At 38.9% G+C, this 23,120-nt stretch overlaps 1 protein-coding gene across 11 annotated transcripts in view; it reads right to left on the bottom strand.

Annotated features, from left to right (window-relative positions):
* NOX4 (NADPH oxidase 4) overlaps window positions 1-23,120 on the bottom strand; it is a 116,905-nt gene that overhangs the window by 33,953 nt on the left and 59,832 nt on the right. For all 11 annotated transcript variants that reach the window (XR_016463435.1, XR_016463436.1, XR_016463437.1 and 8 more), the window contains one exon: window positions 15,619-15,700. Coding sequence is in view for 7 of the 11 variants with exons in the window: in XM_031612407.2 (XP_031468267.1) it covers window positions 15,619-15,700 (82 nt within the window). In the remaining 4 variants the exon portion in view is untranslated. The remainder of the gene's footprint in view (window positions 1-15,618; window positions 15,701-23,120) is intronic.

Below are 23,120 nucleotides of genomic sequence, written 5' to 3'. Positions count from 1 at the left end.
TTTAAGGAAAGATGCTCTCTGTGAGCCTTATATCCTAAACAGGACTGTTAATGTGCCTATAGGAATAGGTTTCCTTCAGGGGAGCTACAGAGAATCATAAAATGGGTTGGAAGGGACCTTGAAGATCATCCGATTCCAATTCACTGCTGTGATCAGGGATGAAGCATAAAGAAAATGATTACTGGTTTGGGAGTATGTAAATCATATCTGGTTGAACAGAGATGCTTTCTGTCAGAAAGCCTACAAAGAAGTTTTCTAAATATTGCTCAGACTGTAGAGAAATGAGGTTTGCAAAATTCTGAGAAAGCAACTTCAAATGGCTTCCAGATGTTCAGTGATAGTCAGACAAGCTCATTTCCTTAGATGGGCAGCTTCTTATGTGGAAAGTAATATAGAGAACTGGCTAAGCTAAATAGAAAGAAGGAACACCTGTCAAAAGCTAGAGTGAACCACACACACACAGACACAATAAAATAGCAGATTAAGGATGAGATCACTGTTTGCAGAAGGAATTTCTGAAGTCAGTATAAGCCTATAGATGAATCTATATAGAGGCTCACAAGCAGAAGCTTATCAAGCTACTGGAGCATATACTGCATTACATCACAGATGAGCTCAATCCAGCCCTGAACATCTTGACCTCTTCATTGTTTTTCTCTGAATAGGCTCCAACTTTTCATTTTGAGTTCTGTTTAAAGTGAATGGCCCATTATTGTCTGCAGTATTCCAATTTCAGTCCTGCCAAGGCTCTATATAATGGCATAATTATTCATAGCTGGTAGTGTCATCATTATTACCTTTCTAGACATACAAAGATGTGCCTGTACCACCCTCTGGTCTCTTGGGTTAATCAAAAAGCATTTTTAATCCCTTTAATTTTGATATTTCTTCATGCTCTTATCTTTCTGTGTACCTTAAGAGGGTACATGATAACAAAGAGAATCTTATTGTTAGCATTTCTATGAAATTCTATTAAAAAGCTGAGAGAGAAAAGATGACTCCAACCAAGACAGAAGAGCAAGAGACTTTGCAAGAGAAAGAGTGGAAGGACCATGTTTAAACTCACTCTAGGCACTTCAAATAGAGCATTTGTCTCATAGCCTGCCTCACTCTTGCTTTTCATAAATATAGTGAAGGTTGTAACCTGCTGTTTGCAAAACACTGCTGTAGGGCACTGTGATGAAATGGCAAGAGCAGAGGCGGGACATCACTGCGGAACACATCTGGCACAGATTCAGAGTCTCAGAGAAAGGTACCCTGGGGCTTTTGCTGTAGGTCCAAGTGCAGTTTCTACTGACCAGGCGCTGTGAAGTTCTATGAATATACAGAGAAATCACAGCGTGTATGACTGGTCTTGTCACTCAGGAGACACACAGAAAATCTGATTTGTGAGACTTCTTGCATAAAATCAGCATCCTGCAGCTCTGCGCTGGTTAAGCTTATCCCTGTCATGTTCTTTGTCATTGTAAAATGCGGATCACAGAACTGTGCCCCAGGTCTGACCTCAAATGCCAGTTTTGATGGGTCTGAGAGGAACAGAAGTAGTCCTGACTTTTAATAGTCTCCCTGATCCACTGTCATTTCCAGAATGTCATTCAATTTTTCAGCTATACACTTCATTTTGGTGTAATAAGGCAGCAACACTTTCTCAACTTCCATGAGCTTAATTTAATAGGTATCTGATTCATCTTACTTTACTTCAGCACACCTCCTGAAATTTGCCAGATCATTCAGAAGCTTCAATCCATCTGCTCTGCATTGCACTATCTTCCCTGTCCCAATACCATATGAGCATTTAATTAACTTGGTGTTTACAGTTTCCTCCTTGTCAGTCATTAAGATATTAAAAACAACAGGTCCCAAGATGAATTGCTGCATATGTGATACCTCACTCAATTTTAAATTGTCTGCTTAAGAATTATTCACTGGTTTCTAGCTGATAGTGATTGATATATATATATTTTTCTCTTCATTTTAATATACTATGCAGTATTCTGCAGTATTTTGCCCAAAGAGGTGATGGATGCCCCATCCCTTGAGATATTCAAGGTCAGGCTGGACAGGGGTCTGAGCACCTGATCTAGCTGTAGGTGTTCTGTTCATTGCAGGGGAGTTGGACTAGATGATGTTTAAAGGTCCTTTCCAACCCAAGCAATTCTATGATTCTTATTTAGATGATAATTTGATAAACTCTTTATGAAAAGATAGAATCACAGCATCACAGAATTGCTCAGCTTGGAAAAGACCATAAAGACCATCAAGTCCAGCTGCAAAATAGTTTGGTTCAAGGACAAAAATGTAGCAAAAATGCTACTGAAATCCCATGACTCAATTTTATTCTGCAGAATTGAAAGAGATACTATCAAGCAAATACGGAATACAGATTCTATCCAAGCCTACTTTTTCCTATTATTCCTGGTATGGTACTTAGATTTGCAAGTAAACAGAAGACATGAGGAGTACGGAATGGGTGAAATCCCAGCGCTCTAGGTTCTGTGAATCTACCAACGCCATTCTTTGCAGAGCCCATTCTGTATCTATCAGCTGAGGTAGGTGTTTCACATACCACTTTCTTTCTGCTTAAGGGCTTCCTAAGCAGTTGCGATTTTAACAAACCATAAAGTAAAAATCAGGCTGGCAGGTGAATACAGAGATTCTGAAATTGCATTGATGTTTTTCCTAATGGCTGCATTCACCAACCATTTGTTAAATCATCACATATTTCTAATGCTATTGCTGCTCTATCTGTTGTGGAAGTGCGCAGAGGTCCCAAATTAAAAATGACTCTTTCCTCTTTAGCAAGAACTTTACAAAGAACACAAAGAGAAAGGATGAATGTGGCAGCTCAAGTGCTGTGCTGGGACTTAAAGACCCCAGACGAATCCAGTTCTCTGCCATTCTTTCCCCAGGAGAATACAGGCATGTCAGTTTGACACTGTGTGAAAGTATTTAACTTATACACAGGAATAATTCTGTTTATTTCTCCAACGCTGCAAAGCACTGCAACAATGACCTCATTAAAAGGCTAAGAGGCCTGGAGAAACATCTCTTACAGTGGTCAAAAACCTTATCAATATATAGATGACACTATTTAATAAGTAAATGAAAGGAAGGGAAACAATGCAGGACTGTTTCTAGAATTTCCTTGTTTTATGTTTTTTTCTAGTGACAGCTATTATCTGTGGACCTCTCAGATACACAGCTTAAACTGATAGCTTCATATCTCATTGGAGAACTGTTGGCAAGCCAAACATGAAAGAAAGGATAAAAATGACTTCAGATAAAAGCTTCAGTCCTGTAATTTACCTGTGAATTCTGTTTCATCATTTTGGTTGACCTTACATGGCACTTGACTGAGCAGGGTTTTTTTTTAACCACTAGTGACGCAATGATAATGAAACCACACATAATTTAGAAGCACATTTGTTTTTCTTTTTCTTTTTCTTTTTTTTTTTTCTGTGAACAATTGTTATGGGCAGTGTCCTTTGAAGCATCATCCATGAAGCCACCTTTGGTGCAGACAAAAACAGACCACCATTTTACAAAAATGAAACACTTTTTTAAAATAGATGTTAAATATTTCAGTCATAAGTCTTCACTTTTGACATCATAAGATGGATAGAAGAGGGAAAAAGTCAAATTTAATTGGCTTTTAATTGCCAAAATATTTCCACTCCGTGCAGATGTTATTCACTAGTGCCAGAATCTGAGTGCAGGGCCAAATAATTAATAACAAAGTTAATCCAAGGAAGGGGGGTTCATCTGGCCATGTACTGCTTGCACAGGCAATGAGCAGAGGAATGGATTTCTTAAGGTCTACTGATGATTCTTAGAGTTATTTGCAGCCAACTTGCTCTATTTTCCTATCAAATGACTTCAGAAAGGCAGTCCAAATTTTGGTAACCACCATTTACATCTGTCTCTTAAAGTAAGAGAGCTGCAATTCTACACCAAGAAAATTGTACTATTAACTACTACAGAGCTGATTCCCATTATTTAATCATATGAAGAAAATAAAATGCATATTGTTAAAATCAGAACAAAACAACCCACACATTCAAAAAGGAAACTGCTGCTGCAAATAGGGCAGTGAAAGTTAGTTTCCCACCTCAGAAGTGCCACTTCTGCTGATTCTGAAAGAGGGAAGCAGGGACTGAGCCCTTGGGGACAACCCTTCTGCTGCATTTACAGCTTGGAATGAGATGCTCAAGTGCATGCTAATGGCTCCCTGGATGAAAGAAGCCTTGGGGACACCAGACTTAGCCTATTTTCTCCAGGGAATAGAGAGCTCAGCAAATAAATTAGCCAGACACTCCTTAAACCCTCAACCCCAACAGAAGACAGAAGGATCTCATGTTGTCAGTCTATATCAGCACTTCTTGCCTGTCACATAAGTGCCTACAGGCTCCCATTACAATTAGAACCTTATAAAGCTGAAAAAGCTCATTAAATTCTGTTCTGCTGATCTCATAAGGTACACCTGTTCGTTTGAATTAAGGTGTCTTTCTTCATGTAACATGTGGACTGCATGCAAAATAGAAAGCTGCATCTGTCTCTCCTTCCTTCCTTCTCTCTTTTCCTCCTCCCACTCAGATCACACAATATCCAGCAGCATTCCACTTCCTTTCAAGCCCTTCAGACACCAAATTCAAATACAGAGCTTTTTCTTAAGTTCATCAGCAATTCTGACACATGTGAGCTCAAGCAAAATTTCCTGTCCTCTCCTTGGAACAAAACAGGGCTGATAGATAAGCAAGAATGTAACGACTGTCTTTCACCCAAAATTTTCTCCTGGAGAGAATGCAGTACAGTATTTCACTTGAATGTAAATGGAATATGTAACCAGAGACTTTTACACTCCCCAGATCAGCCATGATCCTTCTAGACAGCAGCACCTGCCTTTCCCACTCAGAAACAGTGGCACAGCCACTGAATTGTCTACAGAATCCCTTAACTAAATGTTTCGGGCACACTGCAGCCTTTTCTCCTGCTTATTCTGAATTGTTATGGAGAGCTTGAGTTTGGTTCACAACCCTCACAGATTTTGTCATGTATCAGCTTGAATGAAGTGTTTATTTCCTAGACTTGAGCAAAATGAGTGAGATCTCTCTAATACACTTCAAACTCCTACTGATGAAATGATTAGCAGAAAACTCACTTTGAAAACTTTGCAATGGTAGGAGATACTCTTGATGATGAACTGACCACAGTTTCATCTTTACAGTGCCTAAATGCCCAGAATAGCAAGTTTATGACTCCTTCGCATGATGAAATTACACACACGTGACTTTTCTCATCTCAGTTAAAGCAGCACAATATGGCACACACACACATACACACACACACACAAATTATTTATATGATAAATAGCTTGAGATTTTTGAGGGGTTGTAAATGCCCTTATTTTGAAGAAGACCCTGCAAGTAAATGGTCACATTTCAAACACTGTTCACTTACCCATGTAAAAAAGGACAATTCAGTCTATTCGAAAGAACTTCAGAAATACTTGAGCAAAGTGGTAGCAGTATAATTAAGAAACTCAATTTTTTAATGGTGATTTATCTAAAACAGGATGTAATTACACTGTAAACATTCCAATCTTAGAAAACAATACTATAGAATCACAGAATCATTAAGGTTGGAAAAGACCACTAAGATCACCATTAATCCATCACCACCATGCCCACTAACCAAATGCCTCAGTGCCACATCTTCATATTCTTTTGAACATCTCCAGGAATGGTGACCCCACCACCTTTTTTGGCAGTCCATTCCAGCATCTAACCACTCTTTCTGAGAAGAAATTTTTCCTAATATCCAACCTGAACCTCTTCTGGTGCAACTTAAGGCCATTTTTTCTCATCCTATCTCCCGTTACCTGGGAGAAGAAGCTGATCCCCATCCCACCAAAACCTTCCTTCAAGGAGTTCTGAAAAGCAATAAGGTCTCCTCTAAGCCTCCTCTTCTCCAGACTGAACAATCCTAGTTCCCTCATCAGCTCCCCTTAAGACTTGTCCTCCAGACACCTCATAGATTCACTGCCTTTGTCTGGACACACACCCAGGCCTCAATGTTTTTCTTGTATTAAGGGCCCAAAACTGAACACAGTTCTCAAGATGCAACCCCACTGGTGCCAAGTACATCTAAAAAGTTGTTTTATGCCTTAAAAATATGGTAAACAGTGAAGGGAAATACACTGTTACATGAAAACTATTAGGCTTTAAAATAAATGATCTCAGTATCTCTTCTTTCCAATTCGTGCCTATATCTCAGCTTCTGCCATTGCTTTGAGGGGAGAAAAAATGTCATTACATTTACGATACCAAGGAAGAAGTACTGTGGGTCACCTCACTCAGCACATGCAACGCCTCACTTCAGGTGCAGACAATTACACTAGTAATTTTCTGTCAAATCTATAACCCACACACTTCTTTCATTAGAAAACAGCCACCAGGATCTCTGAGTATCACCCAATTTATCTTCCCCATGCAATAATTGTACAGATCTTGTATTTAAGTTGCTGTTGTGTTAGGATTTATCTACTTCAGTCTCCAGTACTAGTCACAAGCAGCTTGAGCTAGCTGATTAGGCAACACTCAGAACGGATTTGGCAGCTAATATCACGGGCTGTTGCTGCTCTGCAGCTGCTAACAATGTTTTCCAGCTGCTGGCTGTCTGGCTGCTCAAAAACACTTGTGTTTCTTGCAAACCACTTGACGTGGATGTAGAAGAATTTTCCTTTGGGCAAGACTGGCCTACTAGGCACCATCTCCCAGGAGCAAACTCCTGTCCCAGTGATTGAAGATAATTAACTGCTGCAATAACTTACTATGGGATGAAATGAATTCTCTATCACAGCCAGTTTTTAAGACTTGAGAGAGACTATTGAGCAAAGTTCTAGCCTCAATGCTGAGGCACGTTCCTCAATGAAGTGTGCTTGATGTATGTGTTTACTTGACGATGCTCAGTCCGGCGTGGCCTGGTAGACATCCCACAGCCCAGAGCTCCTATTCATTTCTCAGAGAAGGTACAGGATGGCTGTTAGATCAAGGCATCTCTCTCTCTGTTTCTGATTAGCACCAAGAGCTTCAAGTGCAATACTGCATGAAAAATAATTGTGTAGTATCTCACGTATATAAAGGAGCCTGGCACCCAGAACTGAACCACTCCATCAGAGCTTACTGTCAAAAGGTTGATGAAACTGAAATTTAGGCTCATGTCCTGATGAGAAAAGAGCATCCCTGTCAATTTTATGCTGCAAGCTTAACTATCTCCTTTGGCTTGAATGTTCATGTTCTCCTCTGCTCTTGTGCAGAGCTTATACTTGCTCTGCTACCTCTGAGGCAGCACCAGTGTGTTCTGTTTTCTGAAGCATTAAGTGGTTTGAAGGGGACTGGTGGTACAGCTGAGACACTGATCTCACAGCTTTCCTGCTTCTTCAAACCTTGTTTGGGCAAGAGTCAGAACAGAGCATTGCTATAATTCTGCCCTCATTAGACACCAGGAAATACAGTTTTTGTTGTATGTTATATGAAATTATATGAAATTCAAAGGAAGACACAGTAAGCAGCTCCTTTTTCCTTTCCAATTTCTTTAACATCTTTAGGGGCATAATATTGCCCACTGTCTTCTTTATTCTAACTGGAATTCACATCTTTCTTTTCTCTCCTTTTCACTTCTTTGTTGTAACTGGAATTCACATCTTTTCCTTTTTCACCAAGACTAACAAAGCACCAACAAAAGATGCTGGCTCCTTGACAGGTTCTATGTAAAACTCAGCTTCAGCGGTCACATGCTGAAAGCAAGAGGCCACAAATTAAATTGCTAATGTGCAGGTAGGTGTATAGGAGTGAATGAATGCATCTTTCCTTTTGTTCATGGACTTAAGGAGGAAGTCACTACTGTCAACAACCACGATTCATTCGCATTTGATTTTCTCTCCAGAGAACCCAGTGATTGGATTTCTGTACCTACGGTAATTGTGAAACTAGGTTTTTTTTTTCAACTACTGTAAACCATTATATTTAAAACTGATAAAACTGGATATGAGGCCAGAAGGGATCACTGAAACTCTCTCTTGCATAATGAATCAAAGAAGCCTACTAATATTTTCTGCACCAAACTACTATCACTTCTATTCGAGCTGCATAAAAAAAACTTCCTTCAAGATATCTGGTGGCAGTTAATCCCACATAGTTTCACACTGCTGCTCAGTAGAGGGCAGATAGATATTGATTAAATCAACAGGGTTTATCAAGGACTGTGCTCATGCTCCTAAAAAGCAAAATGAAAACCAGCTGCAACATTCCGTCTTCTACCATTTGCTTTGAACAAAACAATATCCTAGGTAATTTTGAAAGGTTTAGGAATCTTTTATTTTCAGTCAACTTCCCAACTGAGAGCACTGCAATATTTTGCATAAAGCAGATCATGCCTGCTAATGAACCACAGCTATGCTATGATAAACAGAGCTAAGTCGAACTTGAAATGTAGACTGCTTAGTACTCAAAAGAGAGTATAATATGCACACAAAGCATCAACTTTGCATGTATGTTGCACCAAACTCTCAGAAGATACAAGTTTTTCCCCACATCTCTACTTCTGAAAGATCTGTACTTGTTTCTTCAAAGTTTCTTCAATTTCAAGTTAAGTCTGTGCAGCAAATTCCCTTCTACTTTAAGGGAATGCCTCTACACTGTTGGTACTTGAACTCAAGGCCTTTGGAAACAGAACAAAAGTGTCTTTATTTTGCACTAGAACTTACTGGGGCATTGCACTGATACTATAACAAATAAAGCCTTTCTCTCAAGGAATAGATGACCCATATTTGAATTTAATGTACCATTATAAATATTGCAAGATATCAAGTTGTCCTTGCTTGATATTATTTGGATATGTCCACATATCTCTTTGTAGGATCATAGCTCAAACATACAGAATGAATTACAGTCCTCCTTCTTTCCACTTTCCTTATGGTTTCAAGAAAACCAAGCCAATATTTGCATTTTTGTTGACATGATTACTTCTACAACATGATTGCTGTTTTTATAAACAGCTACCAGCCTTTATCCTGCTGTCACTGTTGTTTGTGCCATTTGGTAAAAATCCCAAATTAGAAGAAAATATCCTTTTCTTGCAGTGGAGATTTTGTTGTTTCATGCAACTCAATTCTGCACCGGACAACAAACTATACAGAATAACATGATATTACTGAAAGGCCAGTGTAAAAAAACGAAAATGGGTGAAAGGTTAGAGCCAAAAAACCCCCACAAACCACTAAAAAAGCACCCCAAAACATTCTTCCTTATAAACATGTTGAGCTTATTTAAATGCCACTGCTGATTCCTTCAGCAGGTATCTTTTTTTAATCACTTAATCAATCTAAATGCTCTGAGTTCCCTGAGACTCAGGCTTACTGAGTGCTCAGTGCTGCTGTGAGATAGTTAGCTTCCAGCCTGCATTTTGCAATAAATCTTGCAGCAGTTCAAAAACAGAAATTTTCACGCTTGGAGCACTTAGTACAGTACACAAAGCACTGTACTGCTTGTGTGGGCACTACTGAAAAACTCCTTCATTGGTATCTTCCCATGTGATTTCAGCAATATGGGCAGACCATGTGTTTTTGTAGCTGGAAACAGGATGAATACTATTTTATGTGAAAGAGCCAACTGCACAAATCAGAAAAGACAGCAGAAGACCTGATTCCTATTTCTGGTGTATTTCTATTTCTGTAACAACAGTGAATACCTTTTGTAAAGCACTTCACAGAAACCCAATTTTAGAAAATCACTGTTAAAATTCGACTCCTTTTTTAAAAATTGTAAAACTTGCCTTATAATGAAGAGTGAGTGACGAAGGCATAAGCCATACTCTTAGCCCTTGCTCAACACTAAGAAAGATGTTGCCTTTGCTTCTAATGTGAACTGAGCTGGGTTTCTAGGACACGATCTTGCTGACTACTCCTGAGTAGTAAATCTGGGATGCCAGTGGAACCTCCACAGATGTGACGTTTATGCACTGTAACCTCCAGGAGCCACATGCCAGGACTCATTGCTTTTTCTGGTTAGCCACAAATTACTTTTCTAGCTAAAAGGAAAAACATTCTCAAGACAGTTACAAATAAGATAAAACATTTATTTCTGGGGTATTATTTATGAAATTTTAGAAGCTTCTTGGCTCCGATCTCAAGCTGTAGTAAATTGGCACAAATCCATCACAGATCCATTATCATTAAAATGAGTAGCAATTGGGAGCCAGATGGCACAACAGTTTAGGGCACTAAGTTTCAGCCGCCTATTTGTCTAGACTGGTCCATGATGAGAATTGAATAACATCATTTGGCTTTGCTTGAGCTAAAAATTTCAACACCTTAACAAAGATGACCTTCAGAGATATGCATTTGAGCCTAATATATATAAAGGTAAGGGTTTGGGATTTTCTGTGTTTTGTGACATGAAAATGACCAGTATTTTGCTACATGCACACCAAGTCTATCTTAATTTATGAAAGATATATGACAAAGAAAGCCTTTTAAGTTTATGACAGATGGAAATTAAATATATTTGGAATACTCTTTTATATTATTATACCTTCTAGGTTCTAAGTTCTTTTTTTTTTCTCTGAAGTTTAACATCTTGTCATTACAGTTAAATATTAATACAGTGTTCAGCTTCAGTCATTTTTCAATTATCTAAAAAGAAGTACTGCTACTTCTGTATATGAGCATTAAAGAAAGTAAAAGAAAATACTTAATTCCCCTCCATGTTTCTTAAAAAAAAAAAAAAAAAAAAAAGGCAAAGTTTTAAAAAGAGAGCATAAGCTATTATAGAACTTTGCCCTGCAACAAAGTTTATCTATTCAATTTGTTCAAGAGAAGGTTGTGTTTTTAAATGACCTCTAACCACCCATATGGAGGTATCAGTTCCTGTAGAGCTTCCTATAATGAAATGGCAGACTGGAAACTGATGCTAAAGAAATTCATGCTATACATACATGAAGCAACTGAAGCAAGTGGATCTAAAGGTTTAGGAGTTTTCTTGTTTTAATGTCTCAATTTGAAGATTAGATGTCTTTCTAAATTTACGATCTGGTTGAACCTTACTGCAAGGATTATCAGTCAGTGCTCTATCGCTCATGTTTAGAAGGGACTCAAATTAGCTAGAACATAACAGCTCCTTCTGTTCTTAAAATCTTACAGGGTGAATCATCCAATCACTTTTCCACCAAACCCACAGAAGATAGGAATGAATATTTCTGAGGGGGAAAAAAAAGCAAATAATTCCTCTAAAAAACCACACACATCTTTGAGGACTTTGGTAGTATCTTGAAAATAAAAAAAAAAATGCATCTGCAATCTCATGTCACTTTTGAGAAAAAAAATAGAGAAAATTGCTAAAATGGTTTAATGCCAACAGCACTTGTGACCCAGTCCTCACAAGCAGAGTTTTCACAGAATAACAGAATGTTTTGGGCAGTGAGGGGACCTCAAAGATCATCAAGTTCCAACCTCCCTGCTGTGGGCTGGGCTGGGCTGCCAACCACTAGAGCAAGCACTACATCAGGCTGCCCAGAGCCCCATCCAGCCTGACACTGAGCACCTCCAAGGATGGGGCACCTACAGCTTTCTGGGCAGCACCTCACCTCCCTCTCAGTGAAAAACTTTCCTGACATCTTATCTAAATCTCCCTCCTTTAGTTTAAAGACATTCTCACTTGTCCTATCACTATCTGCACATGTAAAAAGTTGGATTTCCTCCTGTTTTATAATCTCCTCTTAAATACTGGGAAATTACTGGAAGTTTTGTGCAGTGTTGGCTTCACTCCTGCCCTTTTAACCTAACAACTTAACTTCTTACTCTCAGACTTCTAACATTTCGTGTTTTGTTCTTTTTTTTCCCTTCTGACAGACCAGCTAACTTCAAGGTCACAACACAGTCTGACAGTGGAAATCAGCATGGTGCCAGTCCGTAACTTGGGCACACGCTGCTGGCACTAAGCTCAGTGCTGCATGCTGAGCCTGATAATGGGCATTACAACATTTTAAGACCCAACCTTCTGCAACCTGCATCAGTACTGCAGCATTTTTTGCATTTTATGAGTAAATTCATGTGATAAACAGTATGAAACTCTTGGGCTAAACAGGCAAACAGGCAATGTACAAGCTTGATTTCAGCTTCAGGAAAACTCCTGTGGAAATACCTGAAGGGTGATGTTTTTAAAAGGTCCTTTAAGAGATTTACGAGTCTTAATGCTTGCTGTCAAAGTGACTGGTCAGGATAAGACCTGTTCAATTTGTTGATAGGCCTGAGTGTGTTTGTGTGGCCCACCTCAGGGTCCACTGCAGGCTCATGGAGGTGAGGGAATGCAAAAGCAAGCTGCAAGCATGTCTGCAATTTGGTCTGAGGCTCTTCCCAAGTGGTACCATTTGGAGGCAGACGTGAGCCCTTGCCTGCCTGGCTGCCCACAGCTGCAGGTTTATTCTTAGTGTTTGGAACGTCAATTCCCACAGACAGGAATGGTTTCATTTAGCTAGGAAATAGATTTTCTCCACCACACATTTTACTGTGGATAGGCAGTTTCCTGATGAGGTGAACAAGGCGTCCAGTAATTTCCAGTTTCATCTTCCGAAGCTCACCTGAGATATGGATAAGACTTGCCTGGACTGGACTTCTCCCCCAAGTTCAGTAATTAACTTACAACTACATGTAGTACAGTATGTTTCATTATGAAACTCTACTGCAGGCATTTATGGGAGAACATACTCCCATAACTCTTCCCTAATAACTGCAGTTTTCCCAAGACACAGTTGCACTGTTATGTGAAAGAAGCACAAGATGATGCTGAACACCCACTCTGCAAGCTCAACATGAAAAGCAAGTGCTGTGGAGTGCTCCATTTAAGCTCATGGGCTGCACTGATAACAGGTGTTCAAGTTGCCATGTTAGTTGTGAACATACACAGCTAAGCCAAGGAAGCACTGAGATGTGCAAAGTGGCTTTACAAGCTTGAATCTTCGTAAGCTCTGGGTCCTCTATAACCTGCCTCAGGTATCAGAGCAGGTTTTCGAGTTAGTCATCAACAGCAGAATAAATTCAGACAAACACCAGGGTCATCAAAAGATCTGACATTTCTTCCTGCATCAACCAAGACTGCAAAGTATAACTCTCTGACATATTTACCTAAAAAAATTCAGAACAATATGATTGCATATGCTAGAAAACTACTTCCAGATATTCCAGTGCACAGACAGCTTGGAGAACAAACACATACTCAAAATTTACATGCTGTTTCATGAGATGGAGTTTGGATCTTAATATAACAAGAACGTAATTCAGCCCAGAAGACCAAAGTTTCTACTTCTTTCAAAACTGATGGATTATACTTGGCTCATTTTGCCTTTAATATTTCTACTATAACTCTGAATATCCTGGATGATACTGATCGTCTTCCTTTTCCACCTCCTTCTTTTGGCTACATGTCACTCAAATACATGCAAACTTTTGCTCATTCTACCTACTAAACCTTGCTCATTCAGGCTATTCATCTAAAACATTATTGTAATTGCTCTTCTATTTTTAACCTTCCATATCTTTAGGTTATTCTTAAGCATTACAGGTTTCATCCTGTGTTCCCCAATAAGGTCACATTAAAATGACCTTATTGCTCAGATCCTTACATAGTACAAATGATGACTGCTTAGCTGAAGTCCATGAAGGAACACCCATTTATGAGATCTGTCTGTTCATTATCTTGATTTCTGTTGACTGATCTTTTAATGAAAATGAACACACAATTGAAAAACTGAAATGGGGATAAGACGGAATATATCATGAAGATAAACATGTTTTCTCCCTTGCGGAACACAAGGATTTCACTTGAAAAAGAACCCCGAGGGAAATTAGGACGTGTCAACAGTATTCAACTAGCTTGTAAATGAAGTATAATATATAATGAATTTCTGTAAGCAAGCAAGCAAATATACATGGATTAATGATGCTATAAGCAACAATCTATTGTTTGTAACAACATACGCAAAATTTTCTTTCAATCAAGTGCCAAAGTTTAACTCACTTTTTGCATTATGGGAATCACTCAATCTTCCCAAGTAATGTGGCTGAAAACATTTATCATTTCATATACAGGTCCACTGTAAGTTCAAATAGCTTCATGTATGATCTTGAAAGAGCTGTAACATGGACTGAGCAGCGAAGAACAGATACTCATTCCCCCACAGATTTGATAATGCTAGTATACTGCACTTGACAACAATATCAGCAATAAATTGCATATAAACATGGAAAGTCAGATAGCTTATGAATGATTTATACAGAGGTAAGGAGGATAAGCTTCCTTCTCAGGCTAGTCTGACAGCATCCACACCATGAGAGAAAACATGTAAGCTAAATAAAGCTTTTTACTACTATGGAGAAATTACTATTCTAGTGCTCCTATGGGTGAAAGACCAAGGTAATAATACATGGAAGTCCTAATGAAACAAGCAGAGCAGTCAGACAACTTAAGGTATCTCCAAGAGTCTTATATACTGTACCTCCCTGACAGCCCAGTAAAACAATAACAATAGGTGATGCATAAAATAGAACTGGGGATAGAATCCTTTCACCCTTGAAGCCAACGCAAAAGTTTCACTGTTTTGGGAATGAGGATTCACTTGAGTGCTTTTATTTTTAAGTATTTACAGTGAAGAGGTGACTAGTTCACAGCACTCAGCTCCTCTATCTGCTGCATGCTTTAAAAAATGTTTTCAAAAAAAGATTTTAAGAGCTGTATTTAGCAAGTAGCTCCACTGGCTTCTTATGTATTAGAGGAACCAGTTAATGATTAAAATAATGATGATTAAAATGAATAATTTTGTTGATTGCCATCATTGTTGCTGGCTTGTCTCCAGATATTTATATTTCCTTTTCCTCCCTCTGTTCATCCCACACAATCTTCCCTCCATGGCTCACTGTGGCCACAATTAATGTGAGGACTATCTCTTCTTCTTCCTTCCCCCTCACTGCTTTTTTCCAAGACTTTACTGAAATTCACAGTTTTTTTAAAAATAATATAGCAAGCAATGCTTACTGTTTCATTCAAGCATGTAATTTAAGAGAAAGAGACTGAATCAATACAATTACACAATGAAAAAACACACAACACGATTTTTTTTGTTTTGCCCGCATGTATATCTATAAAAAAATGGCAGCAAAAAATATTTTCTAGAGCTTGTAGTCTTTCTGAGGGGAGCCTGTTAAAATCCAAGGGAATCTGTCATTGCAAATGATGGAATCCCAGATGAGAAGAGTAGGGATTAGCCTGACAAAACATCTGCCTATGTCAACACACAGTGCCAAGTGAAACAAAGCTCCACTAGACTGATCCAGGCAGCTTAATGTCTGCACTCTGCCACCACCTCCCCCTGACAGCTGGGCATGCTTGCAGAGCATGTCTGCTTCTTCCTGATACTGCTGAAAGACTGAAAATCTCTTTGCGACTGTGATTCTGTAACAGTTCTGCCTTAGCACTTCACACCAAAAGCATGCACAGTGCTATAAATGCTTTGCCTTCCTTGGCTGCAAATAGATACGGATTATAACTCTCACAAGACAGTGTTACTTACTTGGGATAGCGCCTCTGCTGAAAGATGGGCAGAATCTCTGCATCTTGATTTGACTGTAGAAGCAGTAAATCCCGAAATCTTTCTGTCAGGACAAAGAAAAAAATAAAACAAACCCAGACTGTGACTCTGCATTTTGTGTTCAGGCTACCAGTAAGCAAGCACTAGTATGAGTGAATTCCCTTCTCCAGCACTGATTATCAGCAAAGGGTCAAGCTAAGTTTGTAGTGAAGAAAATCAATATATTCACACGGACAAAACTTCTAGGACTAGAAATCGCTCTTTCCTATAAACTCCTTTACTGCTATTTTAAAATGTCTTGTTTTTTATTTCCACATAATGCTGAATTCCAATAGTACTCTGAGGTTTCTGAGGTCTGCATATACAGGTATCATACACAGCAAGAAATTGTCCCTGCACTGAAGAGATCAGTCTAAACACAAAGAAGGAACAACTAAGAATTCACCAAGCACTCTAAATGAACGTAAATTAATTCATCAAAATTAAATCAACATGTAAGTCCTTGGGTAACTGACTCACTGACATTTCTAAGGAAGACTGAAAGAGTGCAATGGTTTTTGCTCATTACCATTGCCTTAGTTTCAGCTATGATGTAATTGTTTTCTTCAGAGTGCTTGGTATGATGCTATGTTTTGGTTCTAGGAGAAAAACAATGTTGACAACACATCAGTGGTTATAGTTGCTGCTAAGCAGTGTTATACAGAGCCAAGACCTTGATAGAGAATGGCTGAAGTACCTGGAAGGGAACAGAATTAGGACAGCTGACTTAAACTGGCCAAAGGGATATTCCATATCATATAGTATCAAGTGGGAGGAGTTTTGAAGGGCACAGGCATTCATCTCACTCTCTTCTGCTGCTTGAGGGGGGATAGCTGAGCATCAGTCATGGAGTGGTGAGCAACTGTGCATCATTTGTTATATACATGTTATATACATGTATGTACACACACATAGTCCTAACCATTATCCTTTTATCTATCATAGTAAATAGTTTTACCTCAACCCACAAGTTCTATTTATTTTATTTTTTCCAATTCTCTCCCTCACCCCACTGGGAAAGGGGTGGAGGGAGCAAACTGCTGTGTGATGCTCAGTCACCTGTCAGGTTAAACCACAAGGACTATGTATTTGAAAAAGTGAACCACAGGGTCATTTGCAGTAGCTAAGTTATTTGTAACTTGGCTTCTCTGATCAATAGCTGCGGGGACAGCTGCTTTGGATAGCAGCTGCCCTTAATTGATGTTCTAGAGGTAGCTCAATTCAAAACAGAAGTGGGATCTGTACAAGCTTCTATTAGTATCAGTTTCTCAGTTTGCTGTAGATGGAAAGCTCCTCAAATCATCTTGATAGAACACCTATATACCTTAAAGGCTTCAGCTACAGAGTTTAAGCCTCCATCATCTGCTGAGCCACTACTGTTTTTAGCCTGTGTTGTAGCTGAGCTACAAGTTTCTCTAAACTAGCCATCTTTTTCATATACCACTCTCATTCTGGGAAGTGAACTTCCAACAAATGTAGACCTTCCTTCCTCGGTATTCCTAAGTATCTCAAAATATCCTCCAAAATAAGGTTTACAGGTAAGGATATCAAGGGACAGAGAATCAACGAAGATGAATCTTCCAGCTCAAAAAAGGAGTAATTTCCCACTTTTTACAGTTTAGCATGTGATGGTTTTCATTAATTTTTATGTACTATTATGTAATCATAGCTAAAATAAATCAATTTGGATACAGTTCTACTAAGTAGCATTTAAATGAAAAAAGTCACCTCTGCTTCATAAATTATATTACTTTGATGAAGGAACAATAAATTCAAAATAAAAAGTGTCTTGGTAAAGGCTCGGTTGTAAAGGTCAAGCCTCTCTGATGGTATGACCTAGTCTTCCAACAGCTGGCTGGGAATTTTTGCAAACATCTCAAAGAAAACTCCAGCAAAGAAGAAACAAGCATTAATAGTTGCTACCTTCATTTCTACATCTCTTCAAATTCAATTTTGAAGCATATGTACCTGTAAAATTCTTAACACATCTTCAAAAGTAGCTCTTAGATCTTCCTGTATCTGCCTGGGACAGAGACAGGATGTGGCCAACAATGATAAATATAATACTGTAAAGATGGAAACGAAATTCATTGGGCATTTGTCAAGGAAGATCCTACTCACTGTCTTGACAAAAACCTGGCCATTATCGTTTTTTACCTCCTTCTGAACTTTCAAGAAGAGGCAAAGATTCTTTTTATTGCCAGTCCCCTGACATGGCAGTATGCTGCATGCAGGCATGCTGTCATCCTTCCAGATGGTAAGCTATGATCTTCGAACGCCGCGAGACAAGAGATGAAAGATTTAACTAGTGCAAAATATCCAACTGTTTATGTGTCAGAGCAAGCACATTAACCTCCTCCCCCACCTCAGGAATCCTCATGTATTTTTCATATCTCCCAACACAACTCAAGTTACTGGTGCCACTCTAGAAACTCTTTATAAATAGGCTTCCTATGACAAAAGTAGCCTTTGTATATGCCTGGTGGAGGAGTGAGAGGAAGTTTTCAATGGCAAACATTGAACAAGAGGATCTCCCTCTGTGACTTGAGCGTTTTGACCTTCAGTACACAGTTTCAGTCACGCCTATGAAGGATTTGATTAATAAAATGTCTTCTTTGTGCCTGATCTATTTGTTTTTAGCACATACAACCAGGTGAATAACCAGCGGAAAACACTGAGACAATCTCAGTTCAATACTGTGCAACACTACAGTACATTTAAGTGTGTCAGACTGCTCTGGCAAATGTTACAAGAGCCTGTAATTTGGGAGGGACTAAATTCATCTCATGTAGGGAGCAGCTGTGTCCCACACCAGCATTCTACCTGCATCAAGGCTGGGTTCCATCTCCAATCTCTATTCTCTGACTTCTTCGTAGGGTGCTGCCCTTTCTCCATGGCCTGGTCTGCAGGCATTCCGTGACTCAGTTCAACAAGCTGCCATCTTGAAAATATTTCAAATAGCAATGCGACAGGGTTGGCGAATATTGGGACTGAAAGCAGCCAAAGCATCTGGAATTGGCTTAAACAGCCCTCCTACAGGATCATGTTTTAGTTAAACTCTTCTTTTTTTCTTTTTTTTTTTCCTCTGTTCTATGGCAAATTTCCCAGGCAGATGTGTTTTCTTTTCACCATATGAATTTATCCATTTTTCCATGGCAACACTCATGCTTATATGGTAGTATTCCACCTCATTTCATATACATCCTACAACTTATTCCAGTACATGGAATACTATATATCTTAAGAAAAACTGCACACTGAACAGAACTCTTTCGGATTAATTTCTCCATAGGATCATTATGTACACGATTCACCCTTCAGGACTATGATATTTTCTATTACACATGTGCACACAGTGCGAAAGTCAAATTGGTACAAATGACACCGTTGCTTTTAAGGACAATCCAGCAATGTGATGAAGGAAGTGATGAGAGCTTCAGCTGCGACTGACAAGACATAGGTACATTTGATGCTTCTGCAAGCATGTATCAGAAGCCTAAAGCACAAAAAGGGAAGGTTTTTCAAATTGCAGTAACAGATAAATAAACGAACAAAAGCAAACAACCAAAAGATCACAACATCTTCCAAGACAGACAAAGGTGGGAGATAAAGGGGACAGGGGGATTTCAAAAGAGGAAGATAGAACAGTTTTGCTGGAAGGGACCTTCAGAAATCATCAAGTTCAATTGCCTGACCTCTTCAAAGCTAACCAAAACTTAAAGTGTATTATCTAAACGTCTCTTGAACTGAAAGGTACAGGACTTCAGCCACTTCTCTAGGAAACTCATTCCAGTGTTTTGCCACCCTCACAGTACAGAAATGGAACTGGAAAAACAGAATAGTCGTATCAGTTGTAAAGCACAGAACATTGCGGTCCAGAAATCTATTTGTCTACCAAAAGATCTATCTGTATAATTATACCTTTGAAAATTTAGCAAACATGTTTCTGTAATTAACCTTGGGTTTCTGCTGTCACTGGAGACACAAATCTCAGCTCCATCTTTCACTACATGGACATATGTAAACTCTATTATTTCTACCTAAAAACATCCAACTCTTGTTTTGCAAAATGCAGATTAGTCTGGAACCTTCTAAGTTATGGATGCCTCCTCAGTGCCTTGGAACAATAAAAAAAATAATTAGGTCAGCTTTCTTAAAACTGCCAACGGCATTAGAAAAGATTTGAGACCCACTAATCTGTCTTGTTCTCAAGGTCTGTAAGTTTGGAAATACTGTCATAAGCACTTCCTTGGTGCTTTGAAAAAAAGAAAAAGCATTTAGGGAGAAGCCTTTGCCAGTGAAGGGCTATAAAATATGATGAGTAACAAAATGGGATAAAAACCGAAACATCCAGTATTTTACTTTGACCTGTGACTTATTAATGGTCAGAATTTCTGAAGTAAAGGAAGTGTCACCTTCTCACCTTCTGCATGAAGAGCCACCATCCTGTATTTGATCTGAATTAGTATCTGCGTTTGATGGCCAGAAGTTCTGCTACTGACAGAAACTGCGGTGTGAGCCTTCCTACTCACTATTCTGTTGTTATGCATGGTTTGGTACACACAGTTTTCCTAAATTATCTTTTTCCACAGCCCCTTTGTACTGCGTTGTCACCTATTTAGAAGCCTTTTCACGTTTTTAAACACTTCCATCACTCTTCCTTGAAGCTTGTCCACTTGTAATATATGCTGTTTGAAACAAAGAATCAAACCTGCATATGGGATTCAAGGCTTGGGAGCACCAAAGAGGTCCACAGCAGCACTGCAATCTCTCTCTACATTATTTTCTGCTTTTCTCGTATTAATTCTCTCCAACTGGGCACAATGTTGATGTCTTCATGGAAATAATTGTCATAACTCTGCAGTGTCATTCGTGGGCTATTACAGTCACATCACTTCCCATCATCAAATAGATTAAACATTAGCATGCACCCACATGCATATATGTACTGGTATTTTTAGCCAGGTCTATAAATAGGTTCATAAGTTAATATATTCTATACATATTCATTTGAAGAAGTACAAGTGCTCTTAAATCAACATATTTAAATGGCAGCAAAAACATAATTGAATTAATCCCATTCAAGGTTAAATTTTTGTAGTAGTTAAAACAGAAACACCACCAGTCACTGACAACTTCTTACGCTTTTGTCTGTTTGTATTTGGTCTCAGTGAAGTTACTAAGTAAGGGATACTTTCATTCTCTTACTAATACCTACCTTCATTATTACAGTCAAATATATTATCATGTAACAACTTTGCAGAATCACAGGTAGCTGAGGATGGGAGGCATCTCTGGAGTTTGCCCAGCCCAACCCACTGCTCAGAGTGAGGTCAGTAAGAGCGGGCTGCTAACAGTACTGTCCAGCTGGAATCTGAGCATCTCCAGGGATGGAGACTCCACAGCCTCTCTGAGAACCTCTTCCTGTACTCGAGCACTCACACAGCACTCACCTTTTTCTTACATTTAGAAATAATTCCCTGCATTTCAGTTAGCTTCCCCTGCCTCTTAATAGACACCAGCGAGAAGAATGGACACCAGTTCCTTCCTCTTTGCTCTTTCCCAGGTAAAAGTAGATATGACAAAAGATTTTGTGAGGAACAACTGCTTACTATGAGACTTGGATACGAGACCATAGAATCATAGAATCACCAAGGTTGGAAAAGACCTCCAAGATAACAGAATTCAAGCATCCACCTGCCACCCATATTTCTTCACTAAACCATGTCCCTTAATACAACATCTGAATGTTTCTTGAACACCTCCAGGGAGAGTGACTCCACCACCTCCCTGGGCATCCTGTTCCAGTGCCTGACCACTCTTTCAGAGAAGAAATTTTTCCTAATGTCCAACCTCAATGAAGATCTAATGAACTATTCCCTGTGCAACATAAGGGGCAATTTAAGGCTGACAAAGTTTTATTTTCAGCCACTGTTCTGCTGGGGGATGGTGATACACAAAATCCTCTGCATACCAAAAACACAAACCAGGCAAGTCTTATACAGAGAACCAGTATGTCATTAAAACAGACAGGAGGGAAGCACTAGCAGATTTTAGCCTAACAAAGGATGTCCCTAAAGAGACATCACTGCTAAGTACATTACGGCTCTTTGTACTGTCTCATTTCTTAAAAATCCTACTGAAGTTCACTTACTGCTGCAATCAGTACGTCTGAATATGAGGGAAAAGAGTGTTTTTAGTATTTTTACACTAGCAGTACTTCGTGCTTTTTCCTCCATGCCTTCTAACGTAAGGTAGCCCTAAGATCACCCAACTCTGCCCTCTTCCCTCAAAATACCACTGTGATAAATGCTGCTCATCACTGAGACTTTGCTCATTTCAGTAAGGTCATTAAGCATATTACAGACCTAAGCCACCTTCACCTCAGTCAAGCATCTGTAAAACACAGCCACCAACTTCCATGTCCTCACAGCTCAGCTGTGTGAATACCTGCATTAGAGGTGCTAAGTTGTTCCCATGGCCTGTGTCCAAGGCCAGGAATCCATGCAATACCCAGATTCATGATGAGATAAACCAGCAATGATACTTATCCTTGTTGTGGAAATGCCTTGAATCCTTCTACAGTTGACCTCTTGGCTATAACAAAATTCTGGAAGTAGCAGTAACAGGGCTCCGAATAAGAAACAAGAAAAGAAATATATATATACTATGTATACAAATCATTTTTCCTGTGTTTCCTGCTGTCGGACTCTCTCAGACAACACATACAAGTTCTTCACTTGCACTGATGCATAACTCAGGACAAAGTGATCAGAGCTCAGCTGGACTCTATTTTTCATGTAAACTTTGCTAGTCAACTGGAGATGATCCACTGGGAAGAAATGAGCAACTTTTCCAGAGATCTAATCACATCTGAGGCTCTGACTCTTCTAAAGTTTCTCAAAGGACAATATCAAAACCTTAGCAGGTAATCATTTTAATGACTGGCAAATGAAATGGGCCATTAGATATCAGTTATTTCTTTTTCTTTTGGGTAGGTGATAAAAGTTAATGCACACAGTGTATCAAGAAATGTACCAAAAGTTTAGTTTAATTTCACCCTGTTGTGAGTAATTCTGTTATTTCTTTTTATATATGAATTAAGAGAAGCAATTCTTGACTACTTAAGGCAGCCCACTCCCTGAAGATAAACTTACTAATTACGACCTACTTGGCTAGTTTTATTTTACACTTAACTAATAAGTTTATGAAAATATATTTTTTGCTGACTTCACTGCAGGATGTTCTAGTGGTTTTTGTCTCCACTTTCCAAATATCATGTGTTATGAACATAATAAAATATTAAACAGACATGCTTTTGCATGGCAAAAAGCTCATTACTGAATATTTTAATATTTTTTATCAACAGAACAATTATTCCTAACCTTGAGTGGGAGAGAAAATATTGAATATGTTAGTGTAATATGACACTGAACAACATTTTC

This window comes from Phasianus colchicus, chromosome 1 (assembly GCF_987193195.1).
Source record: "Phasianus colchicus chromosome 1, bPhaCol1.hap1.1, whole genome shotgun sequence".
In the NCBI taxonomy this organism is placed as follows: domain Eukaryota; kingdom Metazoa; phylum Chordata; class Aves; order Galliformes; family Phasianidae; genus Phasianus; species Phasianus colchicus.
The sequence above is the reverse complement of the archived record's forward strand: the minus strand, read 5'-3'. Positions and strand labels throughout refer to the sequence as shown.